This window comes from Dromiciops gliroides, chromosome 1, assembly GCF_019393635.1.
Source record: "Dromiciops gliroides isolate mDroGli1 chromosome 1, mDroGli1.pri, whole genome shotgun sequence".
Classification (NCBI taxonomy): domain Eukaryota; kingdom Metazoa; phylum Chordata; class Mammalia; order Microbiotheria; family Microbiotheriidae; genus Dromiciops; species Dromiciops gliroides.
The window spans coordinates 499,415,849-499,435,852 of NC_057861.1; the positions used below are offsets into that span (position 1 = coordinate 499,415,849).

Below are 20,004 nucleotides of genomic sequence, written 5' to 3' on the forward strand. Positions count from 1 at the left end.
TATAAATCTTAAAGTTCTAAAAGTTCTAGCACTTTTCCATTCCGACACAGAAACTGGAGGATAAACAGCACTAAGAAGACCTGGGTTTAAATCCTGAATCTGTTACTTACTAGTTGTGTGACCTTGGCCAAGTGATTTAATTTCTCTCAGCCTCAGTTTTCTCATCTGTAACATGAGGGAGATGGAGTAAATGGCGTCTAAATATATGATCCTATGATTTAATGCTTGAGGACCATTCTATATTTTCCCCTGTTTCATGGGTTGTTATGGACCAAAGTTTTGGTTTTGGGGAGGGCATATTTCTGCTGATGATCCTCTCTCATTTTCAGACAACAGATACTGATGCTGTTGCTGGACCTGTATTTGGAACCTCTTAAGTTTACTGGAGTCTGCTAGTATCTGTACCTAGAAAGCATAGCTTGGAAGACTCCAGAGTCTGCTCTATGCTAGAATGAATCATGACAAGCACTTTTTTTGTGTGTGAAATAAATTCTAAGTCATATGCAGAGGAAATTTCTCTATGCCAGACAGTTTTAGAGACTGTGGAATTATGGGATGTTAAGACCATCTAGTTTAATCCCCTCATTTCACATATAAAAAACCCCAAAACCTGAGATCTAAAAACTTGTCCAAAGTCACACAATCCACATTTTTTGATTCCATGTCTCAAGGTCTACCCCTAAGACATTCTATGCAGCAGTGATGGACTTGACAAGTTTTACTACCTTAGTAGAAGCTTTTCTTATCTTAACTGTGTTACAGTTTATAACGACAATAACTTTACCTTGTACTACTTTTACTTTGTTTGCTACCAATGTTTCCTCTATTTGTTGTTTAGTTATGTCTGACTCTCCATGATTCCATTTGGAATTTTCTTGGCAAAGATACTGGAGTGGTCTGCCATTTCCTTCTCCAGCTCATTTTCCAGAAGAGTTTTCTCTGAGGCAAACAGGGTTAAGTGCCTTGACCAGCGCCACACAGCTAAGGAAGTGTCTGAGGCTGTATTTGAACTCATGAAGATGAATCGGCCTGACTTCAAGCCCAGAATTCTACCCACGGTGCCACCTTGCTGCCCAGTTTCCTCTATAAGGGAGTATAAATATTTATCCCACATTTGCATAGTCAAATGATGACTTGCAACACCTTGAAATCATGGACTGGCAGGTGGTAACAAGAGTTGGTAAAAGGACTCTCCTGGGTTAGCTGAAGCAGTTAGGTGATAACAGTGGATAAAGTGCAGAAACTATAGTCAGGAAAACCTGAGTTCAAATTCAATTTCAGATGCCTACCAGCTGCTTGACTGAGCAAGTTACTTAATTTCTTACTGCCTCAGTTTCCTCAAATCTAAAATGAGGATATAATAGTACCTAGCTCCCAGAGTTGTGAGGATAAAATAGTATTTTTTTTCTTTTCTTTAGTGAGGCAATTGGAGTTAAGTGACTTGCCCAGGGTCACACAGCTAGTAAGTGTTAAGTGTCTGAGGCCGAATTTGAACTCAGGTCCTCCTGACTTCAGGGTCGGTGCTCTATCCACTGAGCCATCTAGCTGCCCTGATAAAATAGTATTTGTAAAGTATGTTGCAAACCTTAAAGTTCCATATACTTGGTAGCTATTATAAACATTATCAGGGGACATGAGGACATACTGTTTACATCAAATGCAGGCTGCTTAAATTTTGACTTGTTTTTAGTAAACATTTGTTAAGTGCTGAGCAAGTTTAAGGCACTGTGCTAGGTGCTGGAGATAGAAAGATCAAAACAAAAGAGAACCTGCTTCAAGGAGCTTACATTCTGAGGGAATTCTTGCAGTAGTTTGTGTTTGGGCATCCTTTCTGAGTAGATAAGGCTATACAGCTGATTAGCTTCTCCAAGAAAAGCAACGTCTAAAACTGGCTACAACAGGATTTGGCATTCTTGAAGATTATGCCTTTGTTCAGACCCTTCCTCCCCTCTTCCTTTTCTGTAGCAGAGCCACGATTGTTTATACAGAAACACAGATGAGAGTAGGCAAAAGGTTAATACGAAAATGGTAAGAAAATTTATAAGCACAGTGAGTGAGGTGTGGCACTAAGGCTTTAGTACTGAAGTTTATTTTGCCAGTGGTGGATTGAATGGGCATGGGTTGGAAGGTCTGGAAAGAGGGAGGTTAATTAAGGGACTACTTAATTAATGAACATAGCCTGTGAGAGATGATGGGGGCCTGCATTTGGCTAGTGGTCTGTGGGCGTGGAAAGGTGACACTGAGCCAAAAAAATAAAATCTTGACAATGCAGTTGATGGAGGGGAGGGAGAGGGGAGGAGAGGGAAGAGTATGATTCTGAGGTTATGAACATGGGTCACTGGGAGCTAGGTGATGGTGTGATCAACAGAAATAGGAGAATAACAATAAACTGTGATCGAAAAGGTGGGTCCCAGAGCTAACGTGATCTTAGGGTACATGTTATTCAGAATGGGGGAGATGATAATCCCAATGTAATCTGCCCAGGTCAAGCACTGTGTTCAGTTTTGGGTGCTACATTTTGGGAAGGATGCCAATGACTAAAGGACATTTAGAAGGAAGATAGCCACTATTATGTTAAATGGAGAGAGAGAGAGAGAGAGAGAGATTTTTTTTTTTGGTTGGTGGGGCAATGGGGGTTAAGTGACTTGCCCAGGGTCACACAGCTAGTAAGTGTCAAGTGTCTGAGGCTGGATTTGAACTCAGGCCCTCCTGAATCCAAGGCCAGTGCTTTATCCACTGTGCCACCTAGCTGCCCTGCTATGTGCTATATTTTTAAGGGCTTGCTATGTGCCAGGTACTGAGCTGAGTCCTAGGAATACATACATAAGCAAGCTAAACAGTCCCTGCCCTTGTGTTGACATTTTAAGGAGGAGGGAGAAGATGAGACCAAATGGGAGTTGGAAGGTGGAGGATGCCTAGTCAGGTTTGGAGCTGGGCACTAGGAAATAAGATGGAGGTCTGGTTCTGAGTAAGTTAAGACAAAAGGTTGCTTCTCAGAGCCCAGGGCAGTATAAGATTTCTATGGGGAGAAAGCAGGAATAATGACAATGTGGTCTGAAGCTGGTACCATGTTGTGATATGGCAGGGACCCTCCTGAATCCCCATGTTTCCCTTTCTTTGCCGTCAGAGAAACATATAGTCTGTCATTCTTTCCTTGAGGATGAGGGCAGAGTGACTTCACAGACTAGAAGCCCTTGATGGCGAGTAGATGATAACCACCTGTGGTTACAGCCTGAGCCGAACTTAGTGATAGAGATAAGCCAGGACAGATCTTGGAGTTGTGATAGTGATGGCAGAGATCTGAAAGTGAGATATCAGGAACAGTGTGGGGAAAGCAGAATGGCATGCGGTGAGGTGGAGACCAGACTGAAGTGTATGACTACCATTAATCAATCAATCAATAAGCATTTATTAATAACTTACTATATGCCAGGGGCAGCTAGGTGGTGCAAAGGATAGAATGCTGGGGCTGGAGTCAAGCCGATTCATCTTTGTGAGTTTAAATCTGGCTTCAGACACTTACTAGCTGTGTGACCCTGGGCCAGTCACTTAACCCTGTTTGCTTCAGTTTCCTTGTCTATAAAATGAGCTGGAGAAGGGAATGGCAAACCACTCTAGTATCTTTGCCAAGAAAACCCTAAATGGGGTCACAAAGTATCAGACACGACTGGGCAATAATAAAAAGTTAGAAAAAATTTCCCACATGTGGGGTGGGGACAGAATCAGAGATTTTCTTAATTTGATCATTTCAGAGTATTCCTGCCCCCCCCCCCCCCAATCCCCTCCACCCCCTGCCGGCTATATTCCTAGATATTGAATCAGGGCCAATGTTCGCACTACCATGCCAAGTTTCATGAAAGGATGAATAGTCTAATTGGTTTGTAGAATGAGTGTCTTTTGGTTAGTAATGGGGAGACTGTGTCTTTTGGAAAAGCTAAGACATATGTACTGACTGCTGGTGAATTCACTTCATTGGTACTTTGAGGTTATCACCACCTGGTGGCCACATTAACATACTACATTCCCTTTCTGGTTAAATGACACTGCTTTTCTGTCGTTCGTAGACAGCAGGGAAATGAATGGGGTGGTGGTGGTGATAGGCAGTTATTGCTATTACAACACCACCTGGACCTCCCCACCTGTTACAGAAAGACCTGGGAATGTTTAGCTTAGAGAAGACTGAGGGTGAGGGGACATATGCATAATAGCTGTCTTTAAACATGGGTATAAATTGTAGAAAGGCACAAAAAAAAAAAGGCTCAATACCAGGAAAAATGGATAATTAGAGCTATGTAAAAAGTGCCAGCCTGCTACTGAAGGTGGTAGGAATACTAGGGCTTCTGGAAATGTCTTGTGTTGGATCCAGTACTTGAAGTGAGCCTTAAAAGTAAATTAAGGGGCAGCTAGGTGGCGCAGTGGATAGAGCACCGGCCCTGGAGTCAGGAGTACCTGAGTTCAAATCCGGCCTCAGACACTTAACACTTACTAGCTGTGTGACCCTGGGCAAGTCACTTAACCCCAATTGCCTCACTAAAAAAAAAAAAAAAAAGAAAAAAAAAAGTAAATTAAGAGGAGGCAGCTAGGTGGATAGAGCACTGGCCCTGGATTCAGGAAGACCTGAGTTCAAATCCAGCCTCAGACACTTGACACTTACTAGCTTTGTGACCCTGGGCAAGTTACTTAATCCTCACTGCCTCACAAAAAAAGGTAAATTAAGAGTTTTAAGACATAGAAGTGAGAAGGGAATTGCAATTTAGGCACTGGGGAATAGGCTGGCAAAAGCATGGAGATGGGGTGATGAATAGCATGGAGGACAATTTGGGTGTACTGAGTCAGCTAGCATTTATATGAAATTTAAAGTTTGCAAAACACTTTACAAATAACATCTCATTTTTTATCATCATAACAAGTCTGGGTAGTAGATGCTATTATCATCCTTGTTTTACAGATGAAGAAAATGAGGCAGAGAGGTTAAGTGACTTGGTCAGGGTCATACAGCCATTAAATGTGTGAGGACACATTTGAACTCAGGTCTCCTTGACTTCAGGGTCAGTGCTCTATTTCCTGAGCCACCTACCTGCGTCTAATAATTGTAGCTAGTATTTATCTAGCGCTTTAAGGTTTGTAATGTTTTTTGTGTTTTTGTTTTTTTTTTTAGTGAGGCAATTGGGGTTAAGTGATTTGCCCAGGGTCACACAGCTAGTAAGTGTTAAGTGTCTGAGGCCGAATTTGAACTCAGGTCCTTCTGAATCCAGGGCTGGTGCTTTATCCACTGTGCCACCTAGCTGCCCCCTGTAATGTGTTTTACAAATATGTTCTCACTTATCCCTGCAACAACTCTGGGAGTATGTACTACTATTATTATTATTTCCATTTTACAGTTGAGGAAACTGAGAGAGAGGTTAAGTGAATCACCCAAGATCACACGGCTAGTTAATGTCTGAGGATGGATTTGAACTCAGATCTCCTGGACTACAGGTCCATCACTCTATTCATGAGGATACTAAGGAGTATATGAAGGGAAATGTTTAAGAAAAATAGAATAAATCTGTAAAGGTAGGTTATAGTCAGATTACGAGAGGCTTTAAATGGCAGACAGATAAGTTTCCATTTGTTTCTACAGATAATAGGGAGCTACTAGAGTTTATTGGGTAAAACAATGACACAGTCAGACTTAAGAATCTCCATGGTAGCTATGTGGAGGACAGATTAGAAAGAGAAAAGACTTAATTACCTTGTAATTCAAGTTTCACATTGGAAAAGATGGTTAAATATTTGAAAACTATGACTGAAGATGGGCCACATGTGGCAGAAAGGACAAAGCAATCACAAAAACTGATGAATGCTGCTTTCTGTATCATAATACAGCTAGACTTTATCCATACAGAATTTAGTGGTGTTAGATTTTTTAATGTCAGGTGCCCTATCCCTGTCGTCCTCCCCTCAAACACATATATGTTCACTTCTGCATATAGTCCCGGTTATCATTCCAAATATCCCAGTGTTTGATTGCTGTACGCTTTGTGAAAGCAAACTATAATAAATTTTAACATTAGCCAGAGAAAACCATAGGTAGCAAGATAAAGCTGAAAGACAACTGATTTCCAAAGCAAAGAATATATGACCTCTGAACTATTTTGCATCATCCATTATGCTGATGCAGCATGGCACAGTGGAGATCCATGGGCTTGTAGGTTGAAAGATCTTTTTTTACTATCTGTATGACATTGGACCAATCATGCAAATTCTAAGAAGCTGAATTTCCTTATCCGAAAAACAGAGAAAGTATCCATAATACTCCAAAGGGTGGTTCGTGAGGGTCAAATGAGATGATATTTGTAATATGCTATATCAATACCAATCATTAGTGGATAAAGGGTTGGCCTTGGAGTCAGGAAGACTGTGCAACCACAGTCAAGTCACTTATCCTCTCCATGACTCAATCAGCTCTTTAAGTATATTACATTATTGTGATGTGCCAATCTGCATGGATGTAGGAGGCTTTTACAGTGAGAATTTCCAATACTTAATGGAGCCATAAGTCCAAACCCAGAATGAGTTCTATTTTCTCTCCATCTAATTTTTTTTTTTGGCCTAACAACATTAAATAAATCAAGTCTGTGAACAGGTAACAGACCAAGAAAGTGGTGGGATTTCTTTTTCTAAATTGTCACAAAATCCCCAAGTTACCTAAAGGAACTAATAACAGAACAACTCAAAGGATGAAGTGATGTATCTTAAGACCAAAGTCCCTGGCTTCACCAGAAATAAAACTTTATTCTCTGAACTGTATATTATACTTACAAAAACTAAAAAAAGTGATGAAGAAAACGGCATTCCACAACTAAAAGCCAAAATACCTATGTAGGAACTTTTCACTCAAGATTACAAGACGGTTGAAATGGAAGGGACCTTGGATGTCATCCAGTCCAAATCCTTTACTTATTTACATGAGTTTATTGAAATATTAACAAAACATTTCCACTTCCCTGACCCCAACCCTGCCTAACAACAAGAACAACAACAAAACTCTGAATATACTTGATAAACTTAGTAATCTCTCTGAATCTCACATAAAAGCTGCAGTAAATCTATTTATTTTTATTATTCTGTTGTCCTTGCTTGGTCCTTCCAGGAACACACACCACAGGCCTCACACATAATATTCCCCAAGGATCTAGTCTCAACATGTTGATCATTTTTAGTAACCAAATTTTAGCACCAAGTGTTCCTGAGTACCCAGCCTTTATTATTTTGGGATTTATTTTCAACATAAAATACAAGACATGAATGGATAACAGAAATGCCCAGAAATGCTAATTAGGAAGTGGAAACTTCAGGGAAGTTTGATCAAATGGTAGGAGACAAACATTCAGGCTTGTTTCAAAGCTATGTATAAATGATACTTTAAATGAAGTGAAATTCTAATATTAACAAGCTGCCATTAAATTTTTTTTTTTTTTTTTTTTTAGTGAGGCAGTTGGGGTTAAGTGACTTGCCCAGGGTCACACAGCTAGTAAGTGTTAAGTGTCTGAGGCCGGATTTGAACTCAGGTCCTCCTGACTCCAGGGTCGGTGCTCTATCCACTGCGCCATCTAGCTTCCCCAAGCTGCCATTAAATTAAGCAGTTTTATTGCAAACAAGAAAAATAGACTGGCTTAGCTCTCAGGTTAGTGTCACAAAAACACAGGATGGTACATCACTTAAGCAGTCTGCTGTACTGTTTGGTATATGGAGTCCATTTCAAATGCCTCATTGGCTTATGGAGGTAACTAGGTTCTTGAAAGTTGTTCTGGAGTAGTGTAAGCTATGGCTGATAAAACACTTCATAGATAATCCTGGCTCCACCACATACCACAATGAACTCAAAATGGATAGGTAGGTTTAATATCCATAGGTAGGTTTAATATCAAAGATCATACCGTAAAAAATAAATTAGAAGAGAAACCGATCAGTACCTTTTGTAGCAATGGAGGATAGGAGGTATATTATTAACAACCACATGAAAAGCATGATTATAAAAGACTAAATGGATAATTCTTATTATATTAAATTGAAAAGCTTTTGCAAGAACAAAAATTAATGCAACTAGGATAAGATGGGGCAGCTAGGTAGTGAAGTGGATGGAGCACTGGGTCTTAAATTAAGGAAGACTCATCTTCCTCAGTTCAGATTCAGCCTCAGATACTTACTAGCAGTGGCAAAACTGACAAAAGATGGGAATAATAATTTTGAAAGAGTTTTGGAAAGATAAGCACAGTTATGTCACTACTGGTGGACCTTTGACTTGGTCCACTTATTATGGAAAACAATTTGGAATTAGGAGAATACAGTTACTAAAATTTCTATACCCTCTGACCAAGAGATTCACTCACCAGGCATATACCCCAAGGTATGTCAGTGAAAAAAAGAAAGGCTCCATTGGCACGAAAATCCTTATTGTAACAATTTCTATAGACACAAGGAATTAGAAACAAGGAAGATGCCCATCGATAGGGAAATGGCTAAGCAAGTTGTACTAAATGAATGGAAAAAAGAATATTAATTTGTTGTAAAAATGACAAATAGAATAAATGCAGAGAAACATGGTGAGACTTATATGAGCTGAGGCAGAGAGAAGAAAGCAGAACCAGGAAGACAATATACAAAATGAATAGAAAATTTTATAGAACAACAAAATAATTAAAATTGAATAATGAGAAATTATAATGAACAAGTTGGCTCCCAAATTTGGAAAAATATGCAAGGCCACTTCACCCTATTTCTTTGCAGAGATGGGGCCAGGAGTATGGATCACTGCATAGAATTGTCAGATTTTTTGTTTGTTTGTTTATTTTTATTTTTTTACATATAAGGTATTTTATTTTTTTTCATTACATGTAAAGATAGTTCTCAACTTTTGTTTATACAAGCTTTACAATTTCAGATTTTTCTCCCTCCCTCCCCTCCCTCTCCCCTTCCCTAGACAGCAGGTAATCTGATATAGGTTATATCTATATATCTATATAGATATAGATATATATCTATACACACACACATATATATATATACACATAACATTAATCCTATTTCTGTATTAGTCCTGTTATAAGAGAAAAAATCAGAGCAATGATGAAAAACCTCAAAATAGAAAAAAAAGCAACAGCACCAAAACCAAAAGAAATAGTATGGTTCATTCAGTATCTATACTCCACAGAATTGTCAGACTTTTAAAAATATATTGACAAGTTAGATGAACTGTTCCCTTGTGTCCTCTGCTCCCCACATTATTTATTTATTTTTCTTATAAGGGATAGTTCTCCGGGAAGGAGCATAATGTTACAGAATTTTAAAGAAATTTTCCCATGTTGTAAGTGAATGAAGCACTAAAACACCTATGAATTAAGAGACTTGTCAATATTAGAGAAGAAGGGTTTCTCTGCTACTGTGAATAATGTTTTTGCAGTTTACTTTTGCTTAAAGACGAACTAGAAGAACATTCTTAGCACCAACTGCACCAACACAAGGGTTTCCAAAGTGGTAAACATCACACAAAGACAAGAAAATGTGTGGAAATCCGAATTTCGTGGAGCTGCACAACAGAGTGAGAAGTTTTCTTAAATAGTGCTGGCCATCGGCAAGAATATATTAGCTAGGGGGCAGCTAGGTGGCACAGTGGATAAAGTACCAGCCCTGGATTCAGGAGGACCTGAGTTCAAATCCAACCTCAGACACTTGACACTTACTAGCTGTGTGACCCTGGGCAAGTCACTTAACCCTTATTGCCCCCTGCCCAAGAATATATTAGCTAGAGGTGAAGGAAAATAATCATACATTTCATGGAGTATATTTATCCAAATACCAGGTTAAATGGGTGAGTTTCTATTCTCTCTTTGGGGGCTTAGTGGAACTTATGAAGATGGTGGATTATGTTCCACAAATGGTTATATTTGAGGGAATTGTGGGAATTGAGTGAATGTATTCCTGGTGGGAAGTACAGTGAAACCCATGTTAAAGAAAATATTCATTATTCCCTAGGTAAGTGGTCCTTATTTAAACCACTGGGTTTCAAATACAGACTTCAGTTGAGATTTCAGTACAAATAAATAAGAAGCTATTCTGAATATTTTAGTTACTGCCTACACTCATACCTCCAGCTACTTAAGCTTCTATGTGCTATATACCCCAAAGACTTAGTTAATAGGGATACTGGAGGTGATCTAGTTTATCTTCCCAACCAATGCAAGAATACCTTTTCTAGAATCTCAGGCAGGTCATTATCTAGTTTCTGCTTGAATATTTTTAGTGAAGGGAAGTTTATCAGCTATTGGTACATCACATTCCACTACTGAACTAATTCTAGTTTTTAAGCATTCTTCTCTCATACTGAGTTACCTCCTATAATAATAATAACAATTATTAATAATATCATATTTCTCTATCAGTGTCTATAGATACTCTCAAGTCTGCCTATCTAATTTTTAGCTTTTCTGATAAATATAGTTCAAATGTCATCTCTTTTATGAAGTTTTCTTTGCTCCACTGTCAGTTTGAAGTGATTTCCCCAAGCCTCCAGACTCATAATACAAAATGCCTTTTTTACTGAATTTTCACATCAGACTCTGTATTAAAGTGTGCATCATCTACCCTACAAGACTGTAAACTGTATGAAGGCAGAGCCCGTTTCTTATTCTTCTTTGCACTCTCCCCTTTTACTTTGACACCCAGTGCAATGGTTAATATTTGTTTCATTAGGCCTAGTTTTGTCCTTTGGAGGCACATATAGATTTCATGTGACTTCTTTGTACCTTATTTTCCTCATTTGAAAATAAAAAGGTTGAACAAAGTCCTTTCTCAGGTTCTTTCTAACTCCATAAGACTGTATATTTCTTTTCCTGTAAGAGCCCTTCAATTAGAATATAGGTATTATTGCTTCCTAACACTTTTGACTTAAAGGAGATGGTGAGGATGTGTTTAGATGTTGCAGAAGGAATTCATGTTTCATGTAGTGGTTGGATGGATGACCTCTGAGATCCCTTGTATTTCCAAGATTTTATGACTCTAAGATCCTTACAAATCAATTGTCCTAAAGTCCAGTACTATAAAATTATGTAGATGAGTAGTGACAGTTGATGATTAAAGAGAACCATTTGCTTGTTTTTTGATTTTAAATAAAAGGCTTCCTTTGTATTTCAAGCCAGAATTCCTACCGGCAATAACCAAGTATAAATAATAGTGTAACATTGTGGGAAGGCATTTCTACTCATGGATCACAGCACGCTTGAGTCAAAAATAAATCCGTGCCACTTCTTATTTAGACATGTGACATGTACACATAGCAGGGAAGGCAAAATGAACTTTTTCAAACCTATCATTTTCTGAAATCCATAAACCACAGCTGACATGACCCAGTGCCGTCCCCCTGTTCATTATCTCCAATTCACCCTGTACACGGCTTGTTGCTACATAGTTGTTTGCATTTTGTCTCCCCCATTAGACAGTGAGCTCCTTGAGAGCAGGGATTGGGTTTTTTGGTCTTTGTATGCCCAATGCTTAACACAGTGCCTGGCACACAATGGGCACCTAATAAATGCTTACTGGCTGACTAACATTAGCTCATCCAAACTCTCTTGGGCAACCTTAGTCTCTTTTCCATAGTCCACCCACCCACTGAATTCAATTCAAGAGACATTTTTTAAGCACTCATCATACCCAAGGCTTTGGGTGAGATGTTGAGGATATAAAGACTGAAGTGAAACAAACACATACAAGAACATGGGCTGAGACAAAGAGAAGAAAGCCGAACCAGGAAGACGATATACAAAATGGGATTGTTGTTTAGTCATTTCAGTTGTGTCTGACTCTTCATGATCCCTATTTGGGGTTTTCTTGGCAAAGATACTGAAGCAATTTACCATTTCCTTCTCCAACTTATTTTACAGATGAGGAAATTGAGGCAAACAGGGTTTAGTGACTTGCCCATGGTCACACAGCTAGTACGTCTGAGGCTGGATTTGAACTCAGGTCTTCCTGACTCTAGGACTGGTGTTCTATCTACTATGCCCTTATGAGATTATACCACTCAGTAAAAACTGGAGGGTGTTGGTTGTGTGTGTTTAAAAATACTCATCCATACTTGAGATAGTAATGAGACATTTGCCAACTAGATAAAATGAAATGAGTTATTCTGGGACATTAGACTAAAGATCAAGAGACCTTTACTTTTTTGGGGGGGGCGGGGGAGGCCTCAGGTGAGGCAATTGGGGTTAAGTGACTTGCCCAGGGTCACACAGCTAGTAAGTGTTAAGTGTCTGAGGCCGGATTTTGAACTCAGGTACTTCTGACTCCAGGGCCAGTGCTCTTTCCACTGCGCCACCTAGCCGTCCCTTCAGGTTTTTAATTTATAAAATTATTTCTTTAATTTCAAGTTCTATGTGGCTGACCCCAGGTACTACTTTCTTGTTCCTTATAGAGGTAAACAGCTGAGGAGTGAGTAAGAAGGGGAAGCCACTGGCACATGGGAACCAAAGGGCTACAGGCTACTAGCCTCCTCATGGGAAACTATTATTTTATGAGCTAAATACTAGCAGGTCTGATGTTAAATAGACAGTGTGAAGAGTTACTAGAAACAGAGCCTGTTTGTAATGGTGTACTCTACTTTCTTTAGAGAGTTTTTCTGACAACTCAGTCCTTATTTATTTAATCCTCATTCATCTTTTTTTTTTTTTTTTTGGGTGCTGGGCATTGAGGGTTAAGTGACTTGTCCAGGGTCACACAGCTAGTAAGTATCAAGTAAGTGTCTGAGTTCACATTTGAACTCAGGTCCTCTTGAATCCAGGGCTGGTGCTTAATCCACTGTGCCACTGAGCTGTCCTCATTCATCTTTTTAAAATTTGGCTTGTGGAGAGGGTTTGGGGTATTTTTTTATATCATTTTTTAAAAGGGCAACAGGGATTCAGTAGGAAGAACACAGGCTTTAGAGTCAAAATAACCCTGCCTTTTATTACTTATGTGACTTGGGCAAGTCACTTAACCACTCTAGTCCTCAATTTACCCATCTGTGGAATGAATCCTGAACTACATGACCTCAAGGATACCTGCCAGCTCTCTGGCTTCTAACATGCTTTGCATGTTAGATACTTGAGAATACAGATCCAAGGTGCAAAACTCTTGCTTCCAAGCTCTATGGTGAATATAAAGTCAAGATGTCATTTCCCCCTATATGCATGAGCTTGAATGTAGGTTCCTCTTGCTGGCTAAATAATGGTTTTGGAGGGGTTACTGTTTTAAATTTGCAGTTAATTTTATTGACTATTTCAAATGAAATGGTCATCTGAAAGCATAGATCTTTATCCAGTTTTAGAAATGCTCTTCCAGGAAGGAAATATAAGTGATACCTGGGAGCTCCAAACCCTGAGAAGGGGAGAGAAGGAAGAAAAGAAGGAGGTTGCTTTTCTACTTTTTAAGCAGAAAGACAAAAGGTACCCTTTCAAAGGTAGCAAAGCTATCTTAACTCTGAATGTGCAATAAGTGGGTAGATGCACAGTAAGCAATCAATAAATTGTTTTTGATATCCTGACAAAAAGGGCAGCAATGGCAGAAGACCAGCCTGAGAGTCAGAAAAACAGGCTCAAATTTTGCCTGTGACATGAGCTGTGGGATCATAGGAAAGTCATTTAACTGATCAGGCAACTTGTCAGAAAGACCTGAGTTCAAATTTGGCCTCCAACAACAAGTACTAGCTGTGTGACCCTGAGCAAGTCACTTAACCTCAATTGCCTCCAATCCCCTCCCTCTCCCTCAAACAAAACCAAACCATTCAACTAATGGGTGAGTCTCCACACCTGGGAGTTCCCCACATTAATAAAATTACAGGTCCATACCAAAACCAAAAAAAATAAACAACAACAAAAAAAATGCAATGACAAGAGGAAAGGAAGAGATGATTCCTAGATGATGGTGGTATTCTTGTGACATCATTTTGGTCAGTTGTTATCCCTGATAAAAGAGTAAGGATAAGTAATAGTGTAATACCATTCCAGATGAATAATAGAATTTCCCACCTTTCTGAGTCTCGAAAGGAGACTGGCTACATGTTCATGTTGCTCTGCTCTTGCAAGGTCTTCAGCAGTTTTCCCATCCTGTGAAATACAAAATAAAATTGTTATAATGCTGGATTTTTTTTCCTCTGCAACTGAAAGATACATGTTCCACTTGCCACTTCTACTCTGGGATAGTAATAGTGTTAAGTGTCATGAGAAACAAAGAGATTTGGAGCAGGGAGGATTGTTTTTCTCTCAGGATTCCCCATTTTATTTAACTCGGACAGGACAACTCGGCCTGTCTAAGTGCTGGGGATACTAAGAAAAGCAAAAAGCTCTCAAGGAGCTCACAGCCCAATGGTTACAACAGGGAAAAACAATGTCTTGAATGTGTTTTGGACCTAAAAGTCTATTCTTTCTTTAGAATGCTCATCATTCCAGGTTCTAAACCTCCCTTTTCCAATGAAGCAGAGAGTAGAGGACTGTTATTAGGTATAGAATTTGAGTTACAAATGCCTTAAAGACTACATAAGAATATAAAGTGTTACCTATCTAATATATACTGATAAAATACCTAATATATACTACTATGCTACATATACTCTATTATATATTGTTACATTATATCATATTACATTATGTTAGGTAGTTATGTTATATAACATAATGCAACATAGTGTTAAATTAATGTTAATATATTATATTACATAACAACACAACACAACATAATGGCAGCACAACACAACATAATGGCAATAACACCACACAACACAACACGATGGCAGCATAACACAACACCACATAATGGCAAGAACACAACACAACATGATGGTAGCACAGCACAACACAACACAACACAACACAATGTAATAATAATATGTCAGGGCATGAAAAAGCATTTAAGTGCTTGCTACGTGCCAGGGACTGTGCTAGATGCTGGGGATACACAAAGAAAGGTAAAGGTCCCAGCCTTCAAGGAGCTCACATTCTAAAGGTGGATGCCATGTTAGCACACAGAAGAACATTAGCACATAAAGCACAATGAAATGCAGAGGATCTAATCAAGAGTGGTACATGGATTACAGAAGGTTCAAAGAGGATGGCCCTAGTTTTCAGAAAGTTGTAAATTAAAGAGCTTCAGTGAGCACAAGGGAGAAACAAAGGGATCTGTATGTAGCACTTTGCTCTTGACGTTTAATTGAATAAGTTCCACAAGTGAGCAATTTAATACAAAATCAGCTCACTTCTATTATTCTAAATGACTACATTAGTGTTCCTGTCTGGCACAATTTTTTATGCATCAGTTCAAGGCTCCTTTCTTGTAGATACAGTAATTATTTCAGGTCACAGGAGTCATTTATTAAATTGCCCTTTCTACCTTACTAATGGTATTTCTGTGCCACCTGAAAAAATTAGCTCACCTCCAAAAAAGTAACCAGTTTATTCAATTTTCAGGAGTAGGTTATGATATGTTTTCCTTGTTTCCTTGTAGGCTCAATCATTAGTGATTTTTTAAAAGCAGTGATTTTGTACTAAGGGGGCCCTAAAAGGAGTTAGGGGACCCATAAAGTGTAAGTAACTGGGAGGGGTGTGTATAAGACTTGGAAGGCTTCCACAGAGAAGGTCTGGGCATTCTCAAAGGGGTAATGATTGAGTATGATTATAGCTCAGCATTAACAAAAATATATAAATAGATAAAGATATAAAGCAACTTCCAAATCTCTCTCTCTCTGTCTCTCCCTCTCTGTCTTTCTCTGTCTCTGTGTCTCTGTGTCTGTCTCTGTCTCTGTGTCTCTCTCTAGCAAAACACTCACTAGGCTTTGGGCTTTAAATTTATCTTTAGGGGAGGGAAGGCATTTTTCAGTTCTAAGATTTTATTCTGACTCCTCTGTCAATGTCTAGCCATAATAACTAAAGTCCTAAATATAGCCAGGTGAATGGTCCCTCAACTTTGTGACTTTGGAGACTGGTCAAGTGCTACTTTTATTTGCACTGGACCTGGGAGAGCCCCAGGAAATTAGGGTGGTAGGGCCAAATGTGGGGTTAAAGTCTACTCTAAGGTAGAACAAGGAACACTTTTCTTTTACCTCTGGGAACACACGGAGTGAACTACCATGCTTCCCAGGTGAGTCACAAAACTGTTCCTTTTGGACTGAGGCAAATGCAAATAGCAGTTATATGACTTGCCCAGGGTTCACAGCTAGTAAATGTCTGAGGTCACATTTTTTTTTTTTTTTTGCAGGGCAATGGGGGTTAAGTGATTTGCCCAGGGTCACACAGCTAGTGTCAAGTGTCTGTGGCCGGATTTGAACTCAGGTACTCCTGAATCCAGGGCCGGTGCTTTATCCACTGCACCACCTAGCCGCCCCCTGAGGTCACATTTGAAGTCAGGGCTTTTTGACTCCAGGTCCATCACTGTATTGACTGAGTTACCCAGCTGTCACTGCACCATCTAGAGTCACTTAGAGTATAAATAGAGTTTAATAGGGTTATAGATGTTCTAGTTAGGGTTTATAGATAGCTTAAGAACGGTAATTCTGTTCTCTTTTCTGTTACTCTCTCCTTATCACTGCAGAAGCAGACATGGGCATGTAGGACTGAGGAATACTTTCTATGGGCTGCCATGGTTAAAAGTTCATCACCAAATAGCTAACCTATTGGTGATATGGTTCTCCATATTTAGTTAGAATGATGTTTAGAAAGCTAAGTCTCTTGCCAGGCCCATTCTCAGACTTCCCAATAAAGGAGAAACCAATAAGGCAGAACCCAAGCTCTATGGGTCTTTTAGACCGTACAGTCTCCTTCACATTGTGAGGAAGCATGAGAGTAGGGCCTTGTGGAGGGTGATTTTCTCAACTTCATAGAATGTATCCCTCACTTTCCTATGACAATGTGGGTCTTTTAGACAAGAGGAAAAAAACCAAAACACTCCAAATTTTGATCTTCTTCAACTATATTGCTTTTTTATCTGGGAGCATTCCATTGATAAAAAGCCCACAATGGAGTGAATTAAGCCTGGAGTGGAATGGAGTCAAAAGTCAAAACAAACGAAAAATGACCAAATCAATAATAAGTTGTTCTTTTTTTTTCCCCTAGGACTTTCTTGCACACTTTGGCTTTTGAGCCAACATAATTGTTTTCTTATAAGTGTTTGTAGATTTCTCTTATTGATATAAGATTTGAATGTTTTATATGAGATACATAAATATGTAACTGGCTTATATTTGGAGGGATGTTGGTGTTCAGACATTTTGGTAATAGATATGTGATGTTTTCTCTTAAGAAAGATGGGATTCACTCTCAGGACCCCGAGTAGGTAAATTACCTTTTTTTTTTTTTTAAAAGGTCCTATCCACATATGCCAAAATATTACACTTGCATTTTTTGGTCACAGCAAAGAACTGTAATAAAAAGATGATGATTGATTGGGAAATAGCTGCATAAGGTGTGATACATGGATTTAATGGAATATTATGGTAGCACAAGAAATACGGATTTATGAATAGTCAGATATCAGAACACTTAAGCAAATAGATCCAAAGTAAAGCAAGCAAAACCAGAAAAAATATATACAAAGACAACAATATACATGGAAAGAATAACAAAATAATTGAAAATGAGTGCTGTAAATGTATTGGGAAATGTAGGCATTGTGAAGATGAGAGATATCAATATTTATTTGAAAAAAATATGCCTGAGAGAAACTAGTGAATCATTGATTAATGAATGATTCATGTGCCAATCTGAAGTGTAGAGCCACTTCTGATGGCTATAGGGGATATTAGCTTTTCTGAATTATTCCTATGTCAGATTGCCTGTTGTCTAAGGGAGGGGGGAGGGAGGGGAGGGAGGGAGAAAAATCTGAAATTGTAAAGCTTGTATAAACAAAAGTTGAGGAACTATCAGCACAAAAGGGTGCTTAGCAAATCTTTTGCTTTTTATTTTTGGTTTTTGGTTTTGCTTGTTTTTTGACTTTTGTTTCTTTTGCTTTTCTTTACAACTAAACTAAGTGACTTTCAAGACATTTTAAGTAAATGCAGTGGGGGTGAGGCCATTGGGCCTCAAGAAGCTACAGAATTCTTTTTTTTTTTACTCTTCTTTTTGAGAGAGGGTTATTGAACCCTATTGCTTGATACCTCACTGAAACATTGAATAATGAATCTTGCTAATTGAAGTCTTATTTCTTTTTGATGAATTATCACCACTTTAAGTATCTGCTACTGTTATACTAGAGAATTCATGTATAAGATGATGTGTCTACTTGTTAAAAGAAGATTATGTAATAATGTCTAAAAGAAGATTATGTAACAATGTCTAATATATTAGCTATTTACATTCGTTTATTATTTATATGTCATACTCAGGGTATGGTTTGAAATTATTGTTATATATCATAATATGCTCTCAGTTATGTAGCATAGCACGCATTTTTACCATCATACTGTCTTTGGTGAAATTAATGAGATTTCAGAAGTATGGAAACTTATCATTTCAGAGACTAACTTGCTGTGAACTCTCATGCAGGCACTGGAGAGAATATATGTGCACAAAAGGAGAGACAGGTATACGTAAGTCCATGGTTTGCTTATGATGGTGACTATGTAGAGCACAATTACTAGGCACAGTCCAGTATTCATCCTCTCTCCCTCCTAAATTAACCTAATTTAACTGAACTTATTTATCTTTTTATCTCACTCAGTTGAACTCACCTGTGGCCTAGCACAATCACTGACTGTCTCGGAACCATGAGATATGGTATGATAACCTTTCCATAACATTTTCAGGTGTCATGAACACATACTAAATTTGGCTTTGATCCAGACACATGGTGGTAAAAAGTGTTACAGATTGCATAACTACCTCAACCCTCTATTAGAAGTCTAAGGATATAAAGGAGGGAATGTAATGGAATTCATTAATTTGATCATTGACAATGCTATGCTAAGGTTTAGTAAAAATACAGCAATTCAAACAGTTAAAGAAGAGAATCCAGCTTTCTAGACCAGAGTCCAGGAATCCAGTTTCCTCCTGATGACATCTTACCACCTTCAAGAAGACAAGAGAACTCAGAGACTTTATATGTTTTGTTAGTTTTTTACTATCTCCTTTCTGTTATAATATACACTATCTGTAACATGTACTCTCTGCAGAGGCTCTCCCTTTGCAAGACTATTGTCAAAGCGTCGGTTCATGAGGACAAAAAAATCACCCCTCTGGACAAAACTTTCCTCTCTTCCTTTTCTATATTGTTGTTCACATATTATTAGTTAGCACTAGTTATATTATTTTTACTGTTCCGTCAAGGAAATATTTTGTTTCTTGAGGAACAAAAGGGGGGAATGTGGTAAAAAGTTTTAACAGTCGGTTAGATAATGGAGAGATGCCAGTTTTTTTTTAGGACCACCCTTTTGGGGAGGAGACCAACAGCATGAGCTATGCACACCAGTCCGCCTGCAACGCACGCCAGATTGCCTGCTGAGCACTTGAGTTCCGGGGTGCGAGCTTAAAAGGCAAGGAGAGAACGGAAGTGGGGCCTTTTTCCTGCTCCGCTGGTCTCCTGGCTGCGCTACACAGACAGACGCGGACTGGAGTTTGACTCGGCCCGGCTCTCGGTTAACAGCACGCGCTTGATACAGTCTCTCTCCCCAAAGGTGGCCTTCGGCTTTTGGTGAGTTTTATTACAGAATATAGACTAAGCCTAGACTTAAGACGATTTGTATTGTATTTTTACTTTCCTATCCTTTTTTTTTTTTTTTTTGGCGGGGCAATGGGGGTTAAGTGACTTGCCCAGGGTCACACAGCTAGTAAGTGTCAAGTGTCTGAGGCTGGATTTGAACTCAGGTACTCCTGAATCCAAGGCCGATGCTTTATCCACTGCGCCACCTAGCTGCCCCTTTCCTATCCTTCTAATCAACATCACCTTGTGACTACCATACAATAAAAGCTCTATCTAGAAAACCAGAAGCTTCTTCCATTTACTAGT

General features: G+C 38.9%; 1 protein-coding gene across 1 annotated transcript in view; it reads right to left on the minus strand.

Annotated features, from left to right (window-relative positions):
* Window positions 1-20,004, minus strand: part of DAPK1 (death associated protein kinase 1) — a 259,697-nt gene that overhangs the window by 37,781 nt on the left and 201,912 nt on the right. The window contains 1 exon segment of the mRNA XM_043964391.1: window positions 14,043-14,120. Within this exon segment, the coding sequence (XP_043820326.1) occupies window positions 14,043-14,120 (78 nt within the window).